Source organism: Polypterus senegalus, chromosome 9 (genome assembly GCF_016835505.1).
Source record: "Polypterus senegalus isolate Bchr_013 chromosome 9, ASM1683550v1, whole genome shotgun sequence".
Lineage (NCBI taxonomy): Eukaryota > Metazoa > Chordata > Cladistia > Polypteriformes > Polypteridae > Polypterus > Polypterus senegalus.
This window is the reverse complement of record NC_053162.1, coordinates 101,981,005-102,006,026: the sequence shown is the minus strand read 5'-3', so window position 1 is coordinate 102,006,026 and position 25,022 is coordinate 101,981,005. Positions and strand designations below refer to the sequence as shown.

At 40.9% G+C, this 25,022-nt stretch overlaps 1 protein-coding gene across 1 annotated transcript in view; it reads left to right on the top strand.

Annotated features, from left to right (window-relative positions):
- LOC120535587 (BTG3 associated nuclear protein) overlaps nt 1-25,022 on the top strand; it is a 319,241-nt gene that overhangs the window by 24,476 nt on the left and 269,743 nt on the right. The window contains exon 3 of the mRNA XM_039763527.1: nt 97-191. Coding sequence (XP_039619461.1) covers nt 97-191 — 95 coding nt within the window. The remainder of the gene's footprint in view (nt 1-96; nt 192-25,022) is intronic.

Sequence of the window (25,022 nt, the reverse complement as noted above, 5' to 3'; positions counted from 1 at the left end):
ATAATTGCTCAGTATATATATATATATATATATATATATATATATAGTTAAATTACTACTGTATATTGAAATGGATGCTTATTTGTTTTTATGCAGTGGTCCTGGAAAATCATGAGGAGACTGATGATGTGGAAAAACAGGAGAGGAAGCGACCACGATTAGAGATCACCTGCCAAGATACCACAGTCAAGGTAATAAGCTTAATAAAGACATCATAAATTTATTTTTTGTGTAATGTGACATAGGCTGCCTTAAGCATTTTACATTGCACTAAAAAACAATTCAGAATTAAGTAGAAATATTTTCTCAGTCATCTATCATTCATTTTATACACTTTCAATATAAAATAAAACTTATTGGAATTTAAAAAATAAACTAGTAAAAAGTCATGCTATTATACTTTTTGCACTGTTTGTATCAGTAAAAAAATTAGTCTCCAAATAGCATTTAATAATTTAAACAGATCTTACCCTTATGTAAGCAATGGTGATTGTGTATGAATGCCCCTGTTTGAAGAATTAGGCTGCTCCTGTTTTTTAAAGTACAGTATATTTAAACCATAAGTTACAATATAAGTACAGTATATGAAATAAGCATTTGCTTAAATGCTTTCTCCTGCATGATAAAGTTATCAAAAGGTACAGACTAAGGAAAGTCTATAAGAAAATGACAGTGTTTTTAAATATCTTGTGGTGCACTTCCATTTCATATCAAGGTAAAATAATTTGGACCATCACGACATTGTCTTGATCAGGCTGTTTAATTAAAGTAAGGTGGTGAAAGCTGATATTTTGTAGAAGAAAAAGTAGAGACAATGTAATATGGATATATGCCAGAGAAAAACTGTTTGTTTAAGACCTAGAATTTGGGAAGTATACAGTATATGAATATGAATGAAAGTGAAAGGCTCTATATTCGTAGAAAGACTGCAGTTGAAAGGAAATTTCATGTAGGAGCACCTCCTCCACTGTCAGAAATAAAGGTTTCTAACTGTGCGACCCTACAGTACAGTGTTGTCTTATTCTCACCTAAAATGATTTATGACTATTGCAGCTTCAGAATGGGCTTGTTTCCATGTAGGATTATAACCAAATGTGTGAGGACTTACTGTAAGCAGTTGGGACAGTTTTGTTTTTTATTCTCAATTAATGTGTTCTCCTTCACCAATTGTTTTTATACCCTTAATACAAGACTGTGTTTTTTAAAATATAATAAGGCATTAATAAGAGAGGTTTTTCCTGAAATTTTTTTAAAGGATGTATCATTATGTTTTATTCAACATTCTTGAAAATTCTAGTCATGTACTGATCTTTCTTTTTTTATGACTTATTCTTGTCTTGAAACACATTATTGCACTTTCATGGGTAAATATGTTTCATTACTAATGAAGTATCCACTGATAATGAAACCTAGTATAACTGAGGCAAAATATGAATTAAATTATGTCAGAACTGAAAAATGCAGCTAGACTCAAGTTGTATCAAGTCATACATTTATGTTTTTTATAATTATTATGTTTCCTTAATTCATCTGAGAGAGAGAATTTTTTTTTCCATATATGATGCAGAGACAATATACTGTATATTTAAATTGGTAAGGGTTTTCTGTCTGTCAGGCAAAAACTTGTGCACCCCTGGCCTTTGAAGCTTGAACTTAGTTTCATTCGACAGCTTAGGCCATGACAAATGCAAAGTGACCCATCAATTTAGCAACTGACTAAAGGCAGACCCAAAATATGGACAAGTCCTTCCCACGGTGATTGAGGATTCAGGATCATGCATCCCATGATAGTTGCATGACCATGTACAGACCGAAGAGAGGCAAGGGCAAGCAGCATACACGCAACATTACTGGCACAGACCAAACCCCACGACAACGACAATAATGTCACAGCAGCATGTCCACAAACAACACAAATGAGAAACAGTAACATGGTAAAAAACTGTAATTCATACCAAAGATCCTCCTAAAATTCCGTAAGAAACGCAAGAATAAATGATTTAGAATATACACACAATATCATCCCTTCTCCAGCCGTGGCAATCCTGACATAAAGACTATAATTCGCATCACGCTCTGTGGTGGATAATTTCATCAATACAAACACAGTTTCAATATGAGCACCGGCAGAAGCATGATGTTATTATCATTTTCCAACCCTCTATATCCTAACACATGGTCACAGGGGTCTGCTGAAACCAATCCCAGCCAGCAGAGCGTGCAAGACAGGGACAATTCCCAGGCAGGGTGCCAGTCCACCACAGAGCACACAGACACACACGCACACCCACACACCAAGCACACACTAGGGACAATTTAGGATCACCAATGCACCTAACCTGCATGTCTTTGGACTGTGGGAGGAAACCGGAGCACCCAGAGGAAACCCACGCAGACACGGGGAGAACATGCAAACTCCACGTAGGGAGGACCCGGGAAGCAAACCACATCTCTTAAATTTTCTTTTGTCAGCCATGTTGTGATGAAAATTTCATTCTATCACTGGATTACAGCTTTAATATTATAGTATATCTTAGTCTGTCATTGCCCATTGTGGTTAGTCAAATTGCATTTACAAATAACACTTTGCACCCTTTTATTTTCAGCTATATTATTTTTGTAGGATATGTGAGTCCAAAAAAAAAAAAAAATGTAATTAACAGCCAAGAAAAGTAACATTGCAACAATTCACGCTACAAAACATAAAATGAACATTTGAAAAATCCGTAATACAAAATCTAACCATAAACTAACCTTACATGAATCGAGTTCTGTCATGAAGGAAGTGAGGAGGAACTAGTTAGAGAGAAGATTACAGTTTTGAGGTAAAGTCTGTGACGATGCAGGTTCGCTGCATGCTCCCATCTTGTTTCTGGGAACCCTTAAACCCGTCCCCGTCGGTAATGTTACCGATGAGCACGGCAGTGAGGCACTACTGTACAATGGAGCAAGGGGATGGTGCAAAAAGTGCCAAGTGCTTTTATTAAAACCAACAAAAAAACAATCAAAAACAATGTTCAAATTAAATAAAGTGCAGTGCTTTCAGAATCCCTCAATAAATAAATAATCCCATAAAAACAGAAGTGAAATTGAGGTTAAAATCCAATAGAAAACAGTCTTTATTAAATACAACGAGGTTAAAATAATGCTCAAAGCAGTCTCTGTAAAATCAAGCCCGGTGCATTCTTTTAACTGGTGACCCCCGCTTCCTTCTTGGCCCTACGCAGCCAGCCGTCCTTTTTATGGTCACTCCAGCTCCTTGATCGCTCAGCTGGAGCAACCGCTTCTTTCTGCCCCACCCCTGCTTTGGCTCACTGTCCAGCTGCCTGCCTGCGAGCACGCGCTCGCTCACACCAGTTCTTTCCACACTGCTTCCTGCTTACTTCCTCACTCCGCAACCTCTATCTTTCTTTTCTTTTTCCTCCCTTTAGCCACCTCACGCTTCTATTTATGAAGAGGATGTGGCAGCTGTAGCAATGTGATTATTTATTTAAAACTGGCCTCTTGACGTGAGCTGTGGACCCGCTATACCAGAAAATCCCTCTGCGCGATGCACATCTGACCGAGAATATTGTACTGTACAGGGAGAGACTGAACACAAACGTAAATCACCAGCACGTATGAACCAGAAGGAAAATGAAATAGAGCACAAAGAGTTCACAGTGAATGCACAGGGAGAGACTGAACACATGTGGAAATCATTGGCGCGTACGAACCGGAAGGGAAACTGGCTTGTTCGTTACCCGAGTGTGTGGTCGTGAACAGATGTAAAAGTTTGGTGAACTTTTTGGTTGTAACCCGATTTTTACGTGGTCCGAGACGTTCGTGACACGAGGTTCCACTGTATATATGTACATATATATATATATATATACTGTATATATATGTGTGTATATATATAATATATGTTGTGGCACGCGGCTGGGGGTGGTACCCAGCTGTGACGCCCAAGAGGACCGGAGGTGGGCTTATGCCTCCTCCAGAGCATGAGGGGGCGACCGCTCTGGTTGTGTTGGGGACCACGGGTGCAGAGCTCTGAAGCTCAAACCTGTAGGGGCCCGTGATCACTGCCAGTGGGTGCCCCAATGCCTGGAGAGCCCTGGACCTCAGCACTTCCGCCACACCCGGAAGTGCTGGGGGGAAGAGTATCGGGGACACCTGGAGTGCTTCCAGGTAAACAGACGGTATTTACACCACACAGGGGAGTGCTGGTGGAAGATTACTGGAGGACACCTGGAGCACATCTGGTTGGATATAAAAGGGGCTGCCTCCCTCAACTCGAGGCTGGAGTCGGGTAGAAGTGGACAGAGCTTGGGGGGAGTGGAGGGAGAGGCAGGATGCGGCCTGAAGAAAGGACAAGGCATTTGGTAGAGGCCTGGGCCTCATGTATAACGCTGTGCGTAGAACTCGCACTATAACATGGCGTAAGCACAAAAGCTGAATTTCAGCGAATACCAAGTGGAGGCAAAGGAAAAACATACTATTTGTTCAAATAAACCGTGGTATAATTAACAAAAGGAAGTTGATCGGGTGACATAGCGTACTGGAGAAACTTGAAAGCTCACGTTCACAAAATCGCACAGTGCCGGAAATAAAAAAGAAGTCACATTTCAAAGTCGCCTTGAAAAGCCGAGTTGTAGCCCACTGTCTGGGTGTCATATGAAAGCTTATTAGGGTACAGAGAAAAAAAGGCACACAGTAGGGGGAAAAAGCACGAAATGTCAACTTCAATCTCGAAATTTCCACTTTAATCACGTAGTTTATTTTTTCATTAAAGTAGAACATTATAAACTTCATCTTAAAATCGTTTAATTAACCAGTTTCTCAAATCAATTCGTAATTATAGTAGCACGTTAAATGCTTTGTTTTGTATTTGATCTTCTATGTGCTCTATGTGTGTGAATCACTACTTGCTTCTTAAACCGACTCTCTTCCTCCAACTGGACACAGAATTCATTACATTCATGATATTACAGCTCTCTGAATAATTTAAATACTGAGATGTATACTTGATATCACTTTTATGATGATAGGAGTTAAAGCACGTTATTAAACATGAGTTTCACGGTGCAGTGATTGTGCGCGACCTTCGATGAAATAATTTATTGCAGCAGTACTCTGGGGCGGCTCTAGGCTTGTGGTGGCACTGGGCAGAGGAAGAATCGGTGGCTCCTTCGCCCGCCAATGTCAGTAAGGTAGCTTATGCGTGGTGGATGGCCACGTCCGTTGCAGACACTGCATAGCTGCCTCGTGCTCATGACACGAGCATTTCACTTTTGCCGAAATTTGCTGCTGGGTTTTTAGCTGTGTTGTTATTTTCTCTTTCTGTTTTATATTCAATATATATTGGCGTAGCCGCCACTGCAGTCCTTACTTTTCTTTCCCCAAATACCCAATCACCACACAATCATCTCTGTAATAGAAGTTAAGCCATCTGTAAGCTTAGAGTGGCGATTCTTCAAAACATTTAAGGAACATTGAAATATCTTCGTAGTACATGTTTAATTATTCTATCCTTCACGACACTCCCAGTGAAGAATATAGATTATTTAAATGAAGTTAAAGTTTTATCTGTATAATATAATAAATATATTTTGCTGCATTTCACCTTAAAAATTATATCATCATCATATGGAAATACGCTCTATATAAAGTGGCTCAGGTTGTGCGATATTATAACTGTAGTGCAAGTTTACAGTGGGGTGATTGTACTTAGAAGTACAAACAGTTCTACAAGGTGCAATTGATTGAGTGCATTTAAAGTTCTTGGGATGAAACTGTTTCTGAACCGCGAGGTCCGTACAGGAAAGGCTTTGAAACGTTTTGCCATGGCTGAGACAGCATGTGCTTGATGCTGTATACAGTAATCCCTCCTCGATCGCGGGGGTTGCGTTCCAGAACCCCCCGCGATAGGTGAAAAATCCGCGAAGTAGAAACCATATGTTTGTATGATTATTTTTATATATTTTAAGCCCTTGGAAACTCTCCCACACTGTTTATAAATATTCTCCGCACAGTTATACAGTAAATCCTTGTTTATCGCGGTTAATCCGCTACAGACAAATAAATGAATTTCCACGAAGTAGGATTCTTTATTTATAAATCTAATATTTTCGCAGTTAGAGCATAGAAAACCTGTTTACGACCTTCTAAATACGTTTTTTAACATTATTAGAGCCCTCTAGACATGAAATAACACCCTTTAGTCAAAAGTTTAAACTGTGCTCCATGACAAGACAGAGATGACAGTTCTTTCTCACAATTAAAAGAATGCAAACATATCTTCCTCTTCAAAGTGCACGTAAGGAGCGGAGAATGTCAGAGAGAGTAAAGTAAACAATGAAAAATCAATAGGGCTGTTGCGCTTTTAAGTATGCAAGCACCGCGATAAAGCAGCGGCAATGAAGGGATCAATGCGAAGGTAGCCTTTCAGCATTTTATACAGGAGCATCCGTATCTTCTAAGCAAAAAGCCCCTCTGCTCACATCTCCTCCGTCAAGCGCAGAGAACGTCAGAGAGAGAGAGAGAGAGAGAGCGAGATTAAAGCAAACAATCAAAAAATCAATAAGTGTGCTTTTGGACGCACCTCGATAAAGCGGCATTTCTTAGAGGAGCGTCCGTATCCACTAGGCAAACAGCTTCTGTGCAAGCAGCACCTCTGCTCACACCCCCTCCGTCAGGCGCAGAGAATGTCAGAGAGGGTGAGATAGAGGCAGAGACAAGCAAACAATCGAGCACCGCGCAGGAGGCATATCTTATAGCATTGAGGAGTTTTAGTTAATATGTAATACGTGCTCTGATTGGGTAGCTTCTAAGACATCCGCCAATAGCGTCCCTTGTATGAAATCAACTGGGCAAACAAACTGAGGAAGCATGTACCATAAATTAAAAGACCCATTGTCCGCAGAAATCCACGAATCAGCGAAAAATCCGCAATATACATTTACATATGCTTACATATAAAATCCGCGATAGAGCAAAACCGCGAAAGTCAAAGCCCGATACAGCAAGGGATCACTGTACCGATAATTCTCTTTCCAATCAGCTGCTGCTGTGATTCACACTCAGATACAGTGATATAAATACTCCGAGTGGTGCAGTGAGACTAATATGGAAAAAGATGATCCGCTTTGGCAACTCCTAACGGGAGGAGCTGAAAGAAGAAGAAGGTGCAATTAGAGTAACAACGCTAAAGCAGTTATGTTATTTGGAATACTATGGCTATTCCCTGGACCATTATATTGTTACAAGTTAATTACAATCAGATGCGTTACACTAATAAACAATATGTGGTTAGTTTCAGTGTATTTATAAAGCCGCGTCAGGAAAATAAGGTGTAACCACACAGGAACAGTAGAACTGCTTTGACGCTGGGTGCCGCCAGTCTGCAAAACCGAGCGGAGAACTTGCGTACGGCAAGCTATGAGGTACCGTGGAAAAGTGCGTGGCTTTATGCCAAGTGTAGGTTTTATACATCGCGATTTGAACGTGGAAAAGTTCTTACGCAACATTTCTGTGCGTACGCACCGTTTATACACGAGGCCCCTGGTCTTTGGAGTGATTGGTGCTGAGGCACTGGGTTGTGCACTTATTATTGTAAATATAGTAAATAAATGTGTGTTGGGTGACGTTAAATGATGTCCGTCTGTCTGTGTCTGGGCCAGGTTCTATAATGTGTATATATATACACAGGGTGGTCCAGATCTAATTATGCAGATCCAGATCGTCTGGATGACTTTGATTTATGCAGGGACGATTCCAGTTTGGCTGGAAGTCGAATCTTCATGTCATCAATTCACACACTTCTCGATGGTCCGGGATTTTTCGGGTGATTTTCTATGTAAATATATATGTGTGTTTATATATATATATATATATATATATATATATATACACTCACCTAAAGGATTATTAGGAACACCATACTAATACGGTGTTTGACCCCCTTTCGCCTTCAGAACTGCCTTAATTCTACGTGGCATTGATTCAACAAGGTGCTGAAAGCATTCTGTAGAAATGATGGCCCATATTGATAGGATAGCATCTTGCAGTTGATGGAGATTTGTGGGATGCACATCCAGGGCACGAAGCTCCCGTTCCACCACATCCCAAAGATGCTCTATTGGGTTGATATCAGGTGACTGTGGGGGCCATTTTAGTACAGTGAACTCATTGTCATGTTCAAGAAACCAATTTGAAATGATACAAGCTTTGTGACATGGTGCATTATTCTGCTGGAAGAAGCCATCAGAGGATGGGTGCATGGTGGTCATGAAGGGATGGACATGGTCAGAAACAATGCTCAGGTAGCCCGTGGCATTTAAATGATGCCCATTTGGCACTAAGGGGCCTAAAGTGTGCCAAGAAAACATCCCTCACACCATTACACCACCACCACCAGCCTGCACAGTGGTAACAAGGCATGATGGATCTATGTTCTCATTCTGTTTACGCCAAATTCTGACTCTACCATTTGAATGTCTCAACAGAAATCGAGACTCATCAGACCAGGAAACATTTTTCCAGTCTTCAACTGTCCAATTTTGGTGAGCTCATGCAAATTGTAGCCTCTTTTTCCTATTTGTAGTGGAGATGAGTGGTACCCAGTGGGGTCTTCTGCTGTTGTAGCCCATCGCCCTCAAGGTTGTGCGTGTTGTGGCTTCACAAATGCTTTGCTGCATACCTCGGTTGTAACGAGTGGTTATTTCAGTCAAAGTTGCTCTTCTATCAGCTTGAATCAGTCGGCCCATTCTCCTCTGACCTCTAGCATCAACAAGGCATTTTCGCCCACAGGACTGCCACATACTTGATGTTTTTTCCTTTTCACACCATTCTTTGTAAACCCTAGAAATGGTTGTGCGTGAAAATCCCAGTAACTGAGTAGATTGTGAAATACTCAGACCGGCCCGTCTGGCACCAACAACCATGCCACGCTCAAAATTGCTTAAATCACCTTTCTTTCCCATTCTGACATTCAGTTTAGAGTTCAGGAGATTTTCTTGAGCAGGACCACACCCCTAAATGCATTGAAGCAACTGCCATGTGATTGGTTGATTAGATAATTGCATTAATGAGAAACTGAACAGGTATTCCTAATAATCCTTTATGTGAGTGTATATATATATATATATATATATATATATATATATATATATATATATATATATATATATATATATATATATATATATATATATATATATATATATATATATATATACTAATAAAAGGCAAAGCCCTCACTGACTGACTGACTCACTGACTCATCACTAATTCTCCCACTTCCCGTGTAGGTAGAAGGCTGAAATTTGGCAGGCTTATTCCTTACAGCTTACTTACAAAAGTTAAGCAAGTTTCATTTCGAAATTCTACACGTAACGGTCATAACGATCGATAAAGGTCTACAACGTCCGCCATGTTGAACGTTCTTATTTATGGCCCCATCTTCACGGAATTTGGTAGGCGGCTTCCCTGCGCTAACCGAAAGCAATGTACTTACTTATTTCGATGATATGACGCCACTGTCGGCCGCCATATTGAACTTTCCAAAAGTCACTAATTCTCCAACTTCCCGTGTAGGTAGCAGGCTGAAATTTGGCAGGCTCATTCCTTACAGCTTACTGACAAAAGTTAAGCAGGTTTCATTTCGAAATTCTACGCGTAACGGTCATAACAGTCAACAATGTCCGCCATATTGAACTTTCTTATTCATGGCCCCATCTTCACGAAATTTGGTAGGCGGCTTCCCTACTCTAACCGAAACCAATGTACATACTTATTTTGTTGGTATGACGCCACTATGAGGCCGCCATATTGAACTTTCCAACGTCACTAATTCTCCAACTTCCTGTGTAGGTAGAAGGCTGAAATTTGGTACTTATTTCGGTGGTATGATGCCACTGTCGGCTACCATATTGAACTTTTCAACGGTCTTTGTTACTTATGGGCCCATCTTCAAGAAGTTTGGTACGCGGGTTCCCAACGCTAACTGAATCCTACTTACGTACATATATACGTCCATAGCCTGCAGCTCGGTCACCGTGTGAGGCGGCGTTGGGTCCCTTATGCCAACGCCTCCCACATTGTTGGCTGCCTGCCTATATAAGGCCGTCCGTCGCTCCAGTCTCTACATTCCCTTCCTTGCTTCGCCACGGGATTCACGTCTCCCTGCTGATAACTACAGCCTTTTTATTTAATCTACGGCTTCTCCGCTGTTTTATTGTTCATTTATTACGATTATAGTTATTGTGTAGGTATTTTAGACTTACTTTACATTGCTCAGGTATCCTTTTCCTTTATCATTCCAACCGTACCCCCATTAACATGTCTATCGAGGCGATCACCATCGATCAAAGAACTGTCACTTACTGAGTGGTTTCCATGCCCGGAGATGGCACCTGCCTTTTCCATTCTCTTTGTTACATATTGCAAGGCCATATCAGGCTTACTCTTGATATCCGGAGGAACATTGTGTCTTACGTATTGAATGACTGGGACAGGTTCAAGGTGTGGACTGATGACGGTACAGGAGATAATTATACTACACAGGAGCACTAGAAGAGTGAAATGCTTAAGCCCTTCACCTATGCATCTGCATGTGAGTTGATGGCTGCCGCTGAATTGTTCGGTTGTCACTTTCAAGTGTACCGAAATGGCCAAATATTTTACACCTTTGGACAATCGCCAATGCCTCTTGAACATCTTAGATTAACAGGTGACGATTTCAGTAGTGGACACTTTGATGTTTATGAATGTTTAAACTCTCAAAAGCTGGATGTGAAGTTAACGATAAAACCGGTTGTATACTTACAACGCTTGACAGATGCTGAATGTCTCTTCAACACAAGTCCTGCAAATACTGTCGTAAATGAAACAAACCATGAAACTCAAACCGATTATGACAGCAGCAATCCAAGCTATGAGATTTGAAACAGGATTATTGTTCACATGGCTAACTGTACGTTGCATGCTTAAGAGTAAGCTCAGCGCACAGCTTGGTCATATTACAACCGGAGGGCCGAACTGACAATGTGGCATACAAAGAGATCCTTAACAAATAATTATTGGTATATTTTCCCTCAGTTTAAAAGGGTTTAATTTTCTTCTTAATAAAAATTTTAAGGCAGTTGCTAGTATATATATATATATATATATATACACACATATATATTTACACAGAAAATCACCCGAAAAATCCTGGACCATCGAGAAGTGTGTGAACTGATGACATGAAGATTCGAGATATATATATATATATATATATATATATACATACATACATACATACATACAGTGGAACCTCGGTTTACAAGTAACTTGGTTTACGAGTGTTTTGCAAGACGAGCAAAAATTTTTAATAAATTTTGACTTGATAAACGAGCGATGTCTTGCAATACGAGCAGTATGGATACACTTTGTCTGCTGAGCGTCATGTGATCACAACTGAGCTGATGGTTCTTTTCTCTCTCTCCTTATCTCGCTCGCTTGCCCAGCACCTCTCTCTCTCCTTATCTTGCTTGCTTGCTCGCCCAGCGTCTCTCTCTCTCTCTCCTTATCCCGCTTGCTCGCCCAGCGCGTCTCTCCGTTTACAGCACGTCTCTCTCTCCTTATCTCGCTCGCCCAGCGCGTCTCTCTCTCTCCTTATCTCGCTCGCCCAGCGCGTCTCTCTGTTTACTACAGCATTGTGACTGTGTGTGTGCGCTGTGAAGTGCGAGTCCCCATCTTGCTTCCCAAAACATGAAGCTGAGTCTCAGTACTTTAACACTAGTTTTATTCATGGTTTGTTTCAATTATGACAGTATTTGTAGGACTTGTGTTGAAGTGACATTCAGCATCTGTCAAGCGTTGTAAGTATACAACCGGTTTCATCGATGACTTCACATCCAGCTTTTGAGAGTTTAAACATTCATAAACATCAAAGTGTCCACTACTGAAATCGTCACCTGTGAATCTAAGATGTTCAAGAGGCATTGGCGGTTGTCGAAAGGTGTAAAATATTTGGCCATTTCGGTACACTTGAAAGTGACAACCGAACAATTCAGCGGCAGCCATCAACTCACATGCAGAACCATAGGTGAAGGGCTTAAGCATTTCACTCTTCTAGTGCTCCTGTGTAGTCTAATTATCTCCTGTACCATCATCAGTCCACACCTTGAACCTGTCCCAGTCATTCAATACATAAGACAGATTGTTCCTCCGGATATCAAGAGTGAGCCTGATATGGCCGTGCAATATGTAACAAAGAGAATGGAAAATGTAGGTGCTATCTCCGGGCATGGAAACCACTCGGTAAATGACAGTTCTTTGATCGATGGTGATCACCTCAATAGACATGTTAATGGGGGTACAGTTGGAATGATAAAGAAAATGGGTACCCGAGCAATGTAAAGTAAGTCTAAAATACCTACACAATAACTATAATTGTAATAAACAAACAATAAAACAGCGGAGAAGCTGTGGATTAAACAAAAAGGCTGTAGTTATCAGCAGGGAGACGTGAATCCCGTGGCAAAGCAAGGAAGGGAATGTAGAGACCGGAGCGACGGACGGTCCTATATAGGCAGGCAGCCAACAACATGGGAGGCTTTGGGATGGGGGACCCAATGCCACCTCACACGGTGACCGAGGTGCAGGCTATGGACATATATGTACGTAAGTAGGATTCAGTTAGCGTTGGGAACGCGTGTACCAAATTTCTTGAAGATGGGCCCATATCTAACAAACACTGTTGAAAAGTTCAATATGGCGGCCGACAGTGGCATCATACCACCGAAATAAGTACATACATTGGTTTTGGTTAGCGCAGGGAAGCCGCCTACCAAATTTCGTGAAGATGGGGCCATAAATAAGAAAGTTCAACATGGCGGACGTTGTTGACTGTTATGACCATTACGCCTAGAACTTCGAAACGAAACCTGCTTAACTTTTGTAAGTAAACTGTAAGGAATGAACCTGCCAAATTTCAGTCTTCTTTCTACACGGGAAGTTGGAGAATTAGTGACGTTGGAAAGTTCAATATAGCGGTCGACAGTGGTGTCATACCAACGAAATAAGTATGGACATTGGTTTCCGTTAAAAGTTCAATATGGCGGCCGACAGTGGCATCATACCACCGAAATAAGTACCAAATTTCAGCCTTCTACCTACACGGGAAGTTGGAGAATTAGTGACGTTGGAAAGTTCAATATGGCGGCTGACAGTGGCGTCATACCACCGAAATAAGTATGTACGTTGGTTTCGGTTAGCGCAGGGTAGCTGCCTATCAAATTTTTTTCTATTGGCTTTTTATAATTTCTTCTTCCTCCCTCTGCCCCTTATTTCTTCAAAATAAACATAATATCGTTTACTTATTTATTTTGTTTTAGTACGGTAATGGGACATCTGTTCTTATTTTTTCACTGATCAGAACCTAAAGAAGGTAAGGTCATCTTTCCTGTGTCAAATAGATGCGTTCCTAAGAAACTGGAAATTGTCTTTGGTTAGCTTACTGCAGCCTGCCATATGAAAGAATCCTGTGTGAATATCCTGCTGTGATAGCAAAACAGCTTTGTCAGCTATTAACCCTTAGTAGCTTGCAAACAGTTAATTTTTCTTTCACAATATATATACAAACGCTGTGGCACATTCACATACAACATTTCTCTTATGCATTATGCATCTTTATAATATTATTATTAATAAAATATATAATTATAATAACTTCTTCATTTTATTATTATTAAGTTAAAATTAATTTAATCTCTCTTCTTAAATTTTTCAAGATTTTTCAAAATAAATTTGGTGCTGGGCACTATGAACATTATGTTAAAGATAAATTCAGCCATTCATCCTGTCATTTTCACTGGGGAGTTGCTTTGTTCAATTTGTTGTTTTACAAAGGTGCTTACAATCTACAATAACCTCAATTATAATCAAAAGCCTTAAAATCTGCTTGATATGTCCATTTCAAAGCAAGGAATGATTCCTGCATAAAGATTAAATAAGTGCTTATCCGGAGTGTTTTGCTAAGTATATACTGTTTTAGTTTAGCTATAAAATTACCAAAAAAGACTTCCTCATCACTTTGCTCTAATAAGCTTATGTGTAGTTGTAGTTAGTTTCCTGAAAATTACAGTTTTAATTAATTTACATTAATTTTAGTGACTAGGCCATACTCATTTTTTGTGAGTGGTTTTCTGAAACCATTAAGACAAACAAATTGATTAACCACTTACAGTATGTGTCTGATGATTAAATTCACATTCATGTTCATTTATGACACTTATTTGTATAAGTGAGAGAATAGGGATAGGAATTCGAAACAGGATGAAGGATGAATTGTTGAAAGATACAGAGTAATATTTTCAGATTTAAGCTTTTGGGAAACTCAAGACAACTGCCTGTACACATGTAGAGATTATTATAAAACAAAAAAAAGATGATTATCTATTGTAAAAGAATAGACTCAACACACTTAAAAAGGTTTAGGGCAGCCACCCGTATATTATTCCTGGCTGCAAAAAATTCTTGCAATAGTACAGAAATGTTCTCAATACTGAGTCCAAAACAGAACTGTCGATGGTTTGTCAAGATGGCGGTTTTAAGGGATTGGACAGGAAGTGACATAAGGGAACCGGAAGTGATGTTCTTCAGATGTCAGAGTAGGTGCTGGAAATGATATTCTTCTAAATTCCACTAGATAGCCTAAATATATGACTTTGACCGGCCCAAAGTAGCATTTCTTCTGATTAATACGAAGACCAGCTTTTGCTAGTGACCGCAATATAGCTCGAACCTGCTGTAAGTGTTCCTCCCATGTGTTGGAATAGATGACGTAATCCAAGTAGGCAGCACTATATGAATTATGAGGACGGAGGACTTTGTCCACCAGGCGTTGGAATGTCGCAGGTGCCCCATATAATCCAAATGGGAGAACACAATACTGCCAGTGTCCGGTAGGGGTGCTAAACGCTGTCTTTTCCTTAGCAGAGTCAGTTAAGGGAACCAGCCAGTATCCCCTTAGTCATATCTAAAGCAGTCAAGAATTTGGCATTACCTAGCCGCTCGAGGAGGTTGTCCACTCGCGTCACCGGATAGGCATCGAATTAGGAGACTTGGTTAAGCTGACGGAAGTCATTGCAGAATCTTCAACTTCCATTTGGCTTACTGACCATGACAATAGGACTGGACCAGGGACTATAACTTTCCTCAATCACACCAAGGTCCAGTATGCGTCTGATCTCCAGCTCCACTTCAGCCTTTTTTGCCTTGAGAATTCTGTACGTTCTCAGATTATAACCCCAGGTTTCGTCACAATGTCATGCGCAACCAGTGAGGTCCGCCCTGGATTTTCCCTCACTACCTCAGGGACTGACAGGATAAGTACTTAGAACTCCTGTCGTTGTTGGTGAGTCAGATTATCTCTGAAATTAAGGGTTAATTTATGAGCAAAGAGAGAGCGGGGCTGTCCAGAGGAGGGCTCGAGATCCCTGTCCTGCTAAATGATAAATCCATGATAAATCCCCTCGCTAGGATGACGATTCGGTTGTTTCACCAAATAATCGACCAGTCCCTTCCTCTCCTTAATTTCAAAAAAGCCTTGCCAATTAGCCTGTAATGTGAGGTAGGAACTAAAACCATGACTCGATCTCCTAGGCGGAACTCCCAAAGAGATGTACCACATTTATAACATCGGACCTGGGCTATTTGCGCCTTTTCCATATGTGTTTTCAATATAGGTCTAATCTTTTCAAATGTATTGTGTAATTGTGCGATATATTCCAATATATTTGTTGACGGGAGGACCTCTTCCTCTCAGCCTTCTTTTAAAATGTCTAATATGCCCCAAAATGTCTAATATGCTGGCCAATCTCCGCTCCCCAGCCAGCTGTAAACACAGGGTGGAAGTTGAGGGTGCTGATTCCGCGTCCGTGATTTGACCTAGCGATCTTGGGGAAGAAGCGTCTGTGCTACCGCTTTTAATGTCTACCCAATCTCTGCCTAATATTATGAGGAAGGGGGGGATTATCCGTCACCGCCACCGTCAACTTTTTTAATACGCCGTCCTGATATATATAACATCTGGCGGATCCATAATTCCAGACATCCCCATGAATGCAGGTAATGTTTTAATCTTTAACCATTGTCGCGGTAGCACCAAATGTTGAGCAACAATAGAAATGTTACTGCCAGAATCAAAAATAGTTATAGCTTTAATTCCATTAACTAGCACGTCTCCTATATGTATAAAGGCCAGAGGGTTAGCGAGCGCACACAGTGCCTCCCCCCATATCACTCCGCAGACCCTGTCGTCGCTTTGCGGAGCTGGCCGACACGTCCCAGGTTCCACTCGAGTACTCTTCGCATTGTAGCTCTGAGACTCTGTTAGGGATGCAAGTACGTCCGGGTCCACACACTGCCCACTCTGATACTCTCAAGCCGGTTTTTACCTTGAAGTGTTCTATTGCCTCGGCTAGTGAGACAATATCAGTAAAGCACCAGGCCGGCTGGGCGATTTTTCTAGGCAGGGCACAGAGCAACAAAGCGCAGGCCACCTGCTCCGCTATTTGATTGCTTGATTGTTTATGTGTTGTTATACTGTAGCCACCTAACCACCTTTGCCCATAAAGCCATTGCCTGCTTTTTCACTGATTTAGCAGGTTTATAGGTCCAGGCCATTAGGTTTTCCACCTGCCAGCCTGGTTTCCTTTTGTGGGATATTTAGGGGCAGTCCCCATACTCAAGAGACCATAATATGTCCCCAATGTGTTCCCAGAGGCACCAGGCTCTATCCTGTGGTTCCCAGTTCTACTCTTCCCTGGACTTTTAACAGGATGATGGGTTGAAGCATACTCAAGCTTTCCCTGACACGCCCCAACTGACCCCCACTCAGCGATTCAGGAGCGGTACTTACCCATCTGACTTTTCTTGCATTTGGTGTAGTGTGTCGAATATTTGTTTTGTTCTGATTGCCGTTCTCTCCAGGAGATCACCATCCTGCCGGCTACACCACTGTTAAAGAATAGACTCGACATCCTTAAAAAGGTTTGGGGCAGCCACCCGTATATAATTTCTTGCTGCAGAATATTCTTGCAATAGTACAGAGATGTTCTCAATACTGAGTCCAAAACATAACTGTCAATGGTTTGTCAAGATGGCAGTTTTACGGGATTGGATAGGAAGTAATGTAAGGGAACCGGAAGTGATGTTCTTCAGATGTCATAGTAGGTGCCGGAAGTGATATTCTTCTAGGCGCCAGAACCGGAAGTGATATTCTTCTGTGCGCTGGAACCGGAAGTGATATTCTTCTGGGCTCCGGAACCGTAAGTGGCACCATCTGTTCTAAATCAGACAGGTTTTCCCGCGGCTGGTCTGTAGTGATAACAGGAGAAGGTTTAGTGCACCCGCCACCCCCTAGCCTGGTGTGGAATTACCTTTGCTTGGTCCATACAATGTCTTTGTGTCGCAAGTGTGTGACACTATGTTATAGAAAGTCAGACTTTCTACTTACAGTATACTGTACAGTGGAACATCGGTTCACGACCATAATTCATTCCAAAACTCTGGTTGTAAACTGATTTGGTCGTGAACCAAAGCAATTTCCACCATACGATTGTATATAAATACAATTAATCCGTTCCAGACCATACGAACTGTATGTAAATATATATTTTAGTTTTTAAGCGCAAATATAGTTAATGATACCATAGAATGCACAGCGTAATAGTAAACTAAATGTAAAAACATTGAATAACACTGAGAAAACAACAGAGAAAACTAACACTGCAATAGTTTGCGCTATAGTGCTAGGAACCGCTCGCTAAAAACACTTTTTTTAAATGAATTTTAAGCACAGGGGAAAAAATTAACATTTGAAAAATCCGTAATTTAATAAACCACCAAGAAAAGTAACATTGCCACAATACATGCTATGAACCGATCGCTGTAAACAGAACTGAAAACAAAAACGAGCCTTTTCTACCTTATGTGTCCAGCCCTCTCTCTCTTGTTCGCTCTCTCTTTCGTGTATGCATGTGTCTTTCGCGCGCCTGTGTGTGCCTCTCTTTCACGAGCATGTAGTGCCTGTGTGTGTCTCTCTCTAGCGCACAAGTGTGTGTGTGTGCCTCTCTCTCGCGCGCGTGTGTGTGTGTGTGTATGTGCCTCTCTCTCGCGCGTGCCTGTGTTGTGTCTTTCTCGCGCGCCTATGTGTGTGTGTTGCGCTCTCTCTCTCTCTTGCTCGCTGCACAGGAAAGGCACAGGGAGAGACTGAATATGTACAAACCGAAAGGGAAACTGGCTTGTTCAGATACCGAGTGTGTGGTCGTGAACTGAGGCAAAAGTTTGGCGAACTTTTTGGTCATAAACCGATTTGTACGTGTACCGAGACGTTTGTGAACCGCGGTTCCACTATATAATCAAAAACCTAGGTGAGATCACTTTTGAAACTTCATTTATAATAGAAACAAATTATAAGTAGAAGGAGGATTGTAGCCTTAATGAAGGTATATTCCATTACAAACAGCAACTCCAATGTATACATTATTTATGAAATAATTACAGTATATCTACTTTAAATAAAGGCTATTTGAGTATTTCCACATCTAGAATATAGAAAGAAAGTGGTGCTAACTTACTTGTAATAACTTCAAAAACATACTGCTCAAAAAAATTAAGGGAACAGTTAAATTATACATTGAATCTCGATGAATAAAATATTCAAGTGGAAAATCTTTACTAAGTAATACTGTGTAAATTAATTGAGAACAAAATGATGTAGCAACGGTCAATGGAAACTGAAGTCACCAACCTATTAAGGGGTCGATTCAACATCACACCAAAAATCAAAGTCAAAAGTTCAAATCACAGGCCAACCCAACTTGCATGAATTTCATCATGGCAACTCATAATGCGATTCAGTAGTGTGTATGGCCTTCATGTGCCTCTATGCACTCCTGACAACATCTGGGCATGCTCGTGATGAGACAGCGAATGATGTCATGGGGGATCTTCTCCCTGACCTTGATAAAGGTATAAGTGAACACCTGGACAATCTTTGGCACTACTTGTCAGCATCGGATGTACCAATACATCCCAGAGGTTCTTAATTAGATTCAGATCTGGAGAACGTGCAGGCCATTCAATGGAATCAATGTCTTTGTCATCCATGAACTGCCTGTTCACTCTGGCCACATGAAGCCGGGTATTATCCTGCACCAGGAGCAATCCACAGCCCACTGCATCAGTATAAAGTCTGACAATAGCTCTGTAGATTTCATCCTGGTACCTAACAGTACTGTTGCCAAGCATGTGGATACTCCAAGGATATGCCTTTCCAGACCATCACTGACCCACTGCCAAATCGGTCATGTTGGCTGATGTTGCAGGCTGCATAACATTCACCACAGTGTTTCAAGACTCTTTCACATAAATCACATGTGCTCAGTGTGAACATGCTCTCATCTGTGAAGAGAATGGAATGCCCATAGTTGAACTGCCAATTATGGTACTCTCTGGCTAAAGCCAGTCGAGCTGCTTGGTGATGGGCTGTGAGCACAGGTCCCTCTAGAGGATGTCAGACCCTCATGCCACCCTTGTGGAGTTTGTTTCTGACAATTTGGTCAGAAACATACACTCCAGTAGCCAGCTTGAAGTAATTTTGTAGGGCTCTGGCAGTACTCCTCCTGATCCTTCTCGCACAAAGGAGCAGATACCGGTACTGCTGCTGGGTTGATGCCCTTCTACGGCCCTCTCCATATATCCTCTTGTAATGGCCCATCTACTGGTATCTCTTCTATGTTCTTGAGACTGTGCTGTAAGCACAGCAGAGCTTCTTGCAACTACACACATGGATGCACTATCCTGAAGGAGCTGGACTACCTGTGCAACCTGAATCAGCTACAGGTACCATCTCATGCTGCCATTAGTGACAAGGACACTAGCAAAATGCAAAACTAGAGACAGATTGGTCAGAAATGAGGGAGAGATCACTTGTTTTTGGCCATCAACTGCATAAACATTCCTTTTTTTGGAGTTGTCTTGCTGTCGCCTCTCAAGTGCATCTTTTGTCACTAGTGATGAATGAACTCCGCAGTGTTCACTTCATCTCGAGTTTAGAGAAATAATGGAAGTGTTTGCAAATATCGTCATTGGGGACAGACTTAACTGATGTAGATTTTACTGGATTATAATGGTGCAATCATCTTTTAAATGTCCGTGCAGCCTAGAGATATGTCTGCTAACTATATATAATTGGGTGGAAATGCCAAAATTGTAGTCAACAGTCAGAAAAAATACGTAGGTCCTTTTGTGTTGATTTTTATGTGGAAAGCAATTGCTTTGTGTGCTTTTCAGAAAACACAGCTTTTTTGGAAAAACATTCAGCCCTAGTTCAAAGTTGTGTGTCGTGATTGAAGTTACTGGCTCATTCTATGTTTTGAAGTCATGATGAAGGCTCTCCAAATTGTCTGTGCTGATACTTTGCCCCTTTTCTTCTATCAAAAAAATAGACGTCTTGTAGATAGTAATAAATCTTTCATTATTATTATTTCATAAAGTCTCCTATGTTTTTGGTGTTGTCAGACTGTCAAGTCTTGTTTTCATTCTCCATGTGGCTAAATTTTGCATACATAGGTCACATGCATCCTTCTGTTATATAGACGTGGAACTCGAAGATCGACCTGCACAATTGGTGACAAACGAAGATAATTCGTTATTTATGCTGTATATGTTTCATAAAAATAAAATTTGAGAACCTACATTATTTACTTAACTGTTCAATTAAATTGAGTTTACCTACTATACATTGTTTTAATGTGCCTCTATGGATTTGCATTTTATAGCACTTGTTTTTATGGAAAATGTAAAAATCTGGTATCAATACTGATGCTATTGTAGTTCACCGGCTGCCTTAGCACCTTTGTTTTCCTTGAAGTCAGCCTGTTCTGTTTGTATCTGCATGATTTTTCCCTGCTAACCTTGAGTTTCTCCCGGTGTTCAAATCTGTAGTGTGTCATCCGGTAGAGTAGTGGTACTACCTGTGAGCATGATCATGTACTCCTCATACTGCCAATCATTGCGCGACCATGCCTTCGTGAGATCAAAGAAGAATGAACATAGTGAGAGATGTGCAAGCTTTGTAAACAGCCTGTAATGCAAATGATCAGTATTATATACCCGTGGGGTGGTCCCATCCAATGTTGGCTTTTACTGGGATGTCATGCTGGCCTCGCAAAACATTATGAGATGCTGGAAAAAAAGTTCTACTAAACAATACGGATTACAGTAATCCCTCCTCGATCGCGGGGGTTGCGTTCCAAACCCCCGCGATAGGTGAAAATCCGCGAAGTAGAAACCATATGTTTGTATGGTTATTTTTATATATTTTAAGCCCTTATAAACTCTCCCACACTGTTTATAAATATTCCCCGCAGAGTTATACAGCATAATCCCTTTGTATTCTCTTAGATATTAGGTAAGATTCATTGAAATTATGTATATAAACACACTGTTTATATACAGTAAAACCTAAATATTATTTTAAAGATATTGAGTGTCTCCGATATCACATGTTACAGCCATTATGATAGACATGCCACCAGCAATAAATACGTACAATGCAACAAAAATAGTATACAGTAAATGTGTGTGTACAGTGACACTAAACGTACGTACATGTACTAAGTACTGTAAGTAGAAAATTAATTATGGTTACTCACCAACAATGACACGATGACTTGTCCGATAACAATGAGTTTTATTTTACTGCACAACAAAGGAGAGCGTTACAGCCCTTAAAGGAGCCACTTCAGGCGATTGTGAAGCACTGCCGTTGTTCTTCTGGCAGTCTTCAATCCAAATCCCTAAAGCAGATTCCATCCAGACTACTGCCTTATTACATCCACTTACAACTTGTTTTGCACCCTGGTTAAAAGGACACTGCGGCCGTAGATCTTATATTCCTTTCCTACTTTTTAAATAAAAAGAATCGTAGCCTTCAACAAATCCAAAACGTTTACCTTTTCGGCAATCGTTAACATCTTCCGTTTGCGCTTGGGCATGGCCCCTGAAGCAGTAGCAGATCGTTTTGGAGCCATAATGAAGGGCTTGACTATGCACAAAGATAAACACAAAAGAGCACAACTCTTTACACAGCGAAACACGTTGATGCTGAATGAGCGAGACGAGACTTCCTGGTTGACACTGCATTCAGCAAGCAGGAACTTAACTGCGTGCTCTGATTGGTTAGCTTCTCAGTCAGGAGGACTTAACTGCGTGCTCTGATTGGTTAGCTTCTCAGTCATCCGCCAATAGCGTCCCTTGTATGAAATCAACTGGGCAAACCAACTGAGGAAGCATGTACAGGAAGTAAAAAGAAACATTGTCCGCAGAACCCGAAGCAGCGAAAAATCCGCGTTATATATTTAGTTATGCTTTCATATAAAATCCGCGATAGAGCGAAACCGTGAAAGTCAAAGCGCGATATAGCGAGGGATTACTGTATCAGTAAATAATTTGATAAACAAGAGTGAACTAAAGCTTAGCAAATTCGCTGTTTAATACTAGTTGTCACTTCATTTGCACCAAAGCAGGTGAAGTTGATTCACAATTTCTTATGCTTCCTAACTAGACAGAATTCTATCCCTGAAGCTTAATTGACTTGGTGTCAGACTGTGATGATTAAGTGTTCCCTTAATTTTTTTGTGTAGTGTAGCTTTGATTTCCTTTTGTTACCATTTTACTTTGCTTAGGCTGCTTGTATCTACCAGCTTTCTTGATGTTTGCCTCTACTCTATGCTGTGCGTAATTACGGAATGAGGTTTAAAAGTAGCTTTGGAAAATATTAGCATTTGCTTGCAATCTTTCATCAGTCCTGTCCTTCGTTATTTCATTTTACTTTACTTAACTTTACTGTACAGAAATGACGCATAGAGCAACAATATCTTCAGTATACCCTTCTTATCTTAACATAGGTTGCAGTTAGTCAGTGACAGTCAGTGCCACCTTGATGTTGTAAAGTTATTTCCAGGAAAGCATGGATTTTACATATTGGACAAGTACCAATTAAGCTGTAAAATTATACAGTGGTCAGTTCAGAATCTTTTGAGAAAAGGTAATGGGATAAAGCAGAAAGTAGGATTATCCTCTATCTACTGTTAGTGATATCACTGCTAAGAAGTGCTATGCAACCTAAATACAAAAATTACATATTTAAAGTTTCAAAACTTATTTAGTTCTAAAACATCTCTTTAGTATGATAGTAACCCATCTACTTCTCTATTTGGATGTACTAGACTACTTTTTTTTCAATGAGTTGTTTTTAATGGTTAAAAAGGCAAAGATCAGTATCTGATTTGATAACATAATGCTATGGTTGCAAGGCCAAAGAGGAAAGGAGTGGAAAGCAAAAACTCCATCCAGCGTACATTCCAAAACGAGAAGACTGCCCAGCCTCTGGGCATTCTACAAAACTGAAACTGGAATATTTGCTGTCTGTATCTATACTAATAAAAGGCAAAGTCCACTCTCACTCACTCACTCACTCACTCACTCACTCACCCACTCACCCAATAATTCTCCAACTTCCCGTGTAGGTAGAAGGCTGAAATTTGGCAGGCTCATTCCTTACAGCTTACTTACAAAAGTTGGGCAGGTTTCATTTTGAAATTCTACGCGTAATGGTCATAACTGGAACCTATTTTTTCGTCCATATACTATAATAGACCTGCTCGATGCCCTTGGGAGGCGGAGTTGCACCTCCCACGTAATTTAGTGCCTGCCCATATAAGGCCGTCCGTCAGTGGCAATCTAATTGAAACACTGCCGCTAAGTATTCACGGGTGAAGGACTGTGCTTATGCAGAGGAAGATGAGATGGTCAGGGTGTTGTTTGGCACAAACTCAGCGAAACTGCAAGAGAAATTTTTAAGTGCCGGGTCTTAGCTAACATTAAATACAGCCGTGGACACCGCACGAGATGGCACCAGCACAGCTGGGAACCTTCGATGCATGTACACAGAGCGGCTCACGTGAAATGACGCAGTGCACAGACAAAAAGCAACAGTTCCAAAGAGTGCTGAACAAAAAACGAATTACACAATTGAGAAGGCAGCAAAAAATATGAAGCGCGTGATACATACAAGCATATTCATAAGTACAGCTACTGCGGAAACAAAGCACATGTTGGAATCCCACGTAATTTAGTGCCTGCCCATATAAGGCCATCCGTCAGCAGCAATCCAATAGAAACACTGCTGCTAAATATTCACGGGTGAAGGACTGTGCTTATGCAGAGGAAGATGAGATGGTCAGGGTGGTGTTTGGCACAAACTCGGCAAAACTGCAAGAGAAACCTTTAGCTGCCGGGTCTTAGCTAACATTAAATACAGCCGTGGACATCGCACGAGATGGCACCAGCACAGCTGGGAACCTTCGATGCATGTACACCGCGTATCGCAGCGGAGAAGTAGTGTGTTAAAAAAGCTAGAAAAAGAAAAGGGAACATTTTAAAAATAACGTAACATGACTGTCAATATACAGTATTTGTTTTGTGAGTGTTACTGAGTGTTGCTGTCATCAAGGATTTGATTATCATTATTTCTTTCAATCAGGTTCGTATTTGTAGGATGTGTTGTGTTCAAGTTACATTCCGTGTTTGTCAATCGTTGTAAAGATGACAGGTTTCATTCATCGATTCGTTTCTTACTGCATCAATAAACAGCTCGTCTTCTTCTTTATCTGAGACCTGACACACTGCATGCACGGGTTTTTTTTACACTGTCTTCCTTTAGTGGGGCATTGACTTTTTCCAACGTGTGCTTTGTTTCCGCAGTAGTTGGATTTATGAATATGCTTGTATGTATCAGATGCTTCATATTTTTTGCTGCCTTTTCAATTGTGTAATTCGGTTTTTGTTCAGCGCTCTTTGGAACTGTTGCTTTTATCTGTGCACTCGCCAGTTCACGTGAGCCGCCGGTGTACATGCATCGAAGGTTCCCAGCTGTGCTGGTGCCATCTCGCGCGATGTCCATGGCTGTATTTAATGTTACC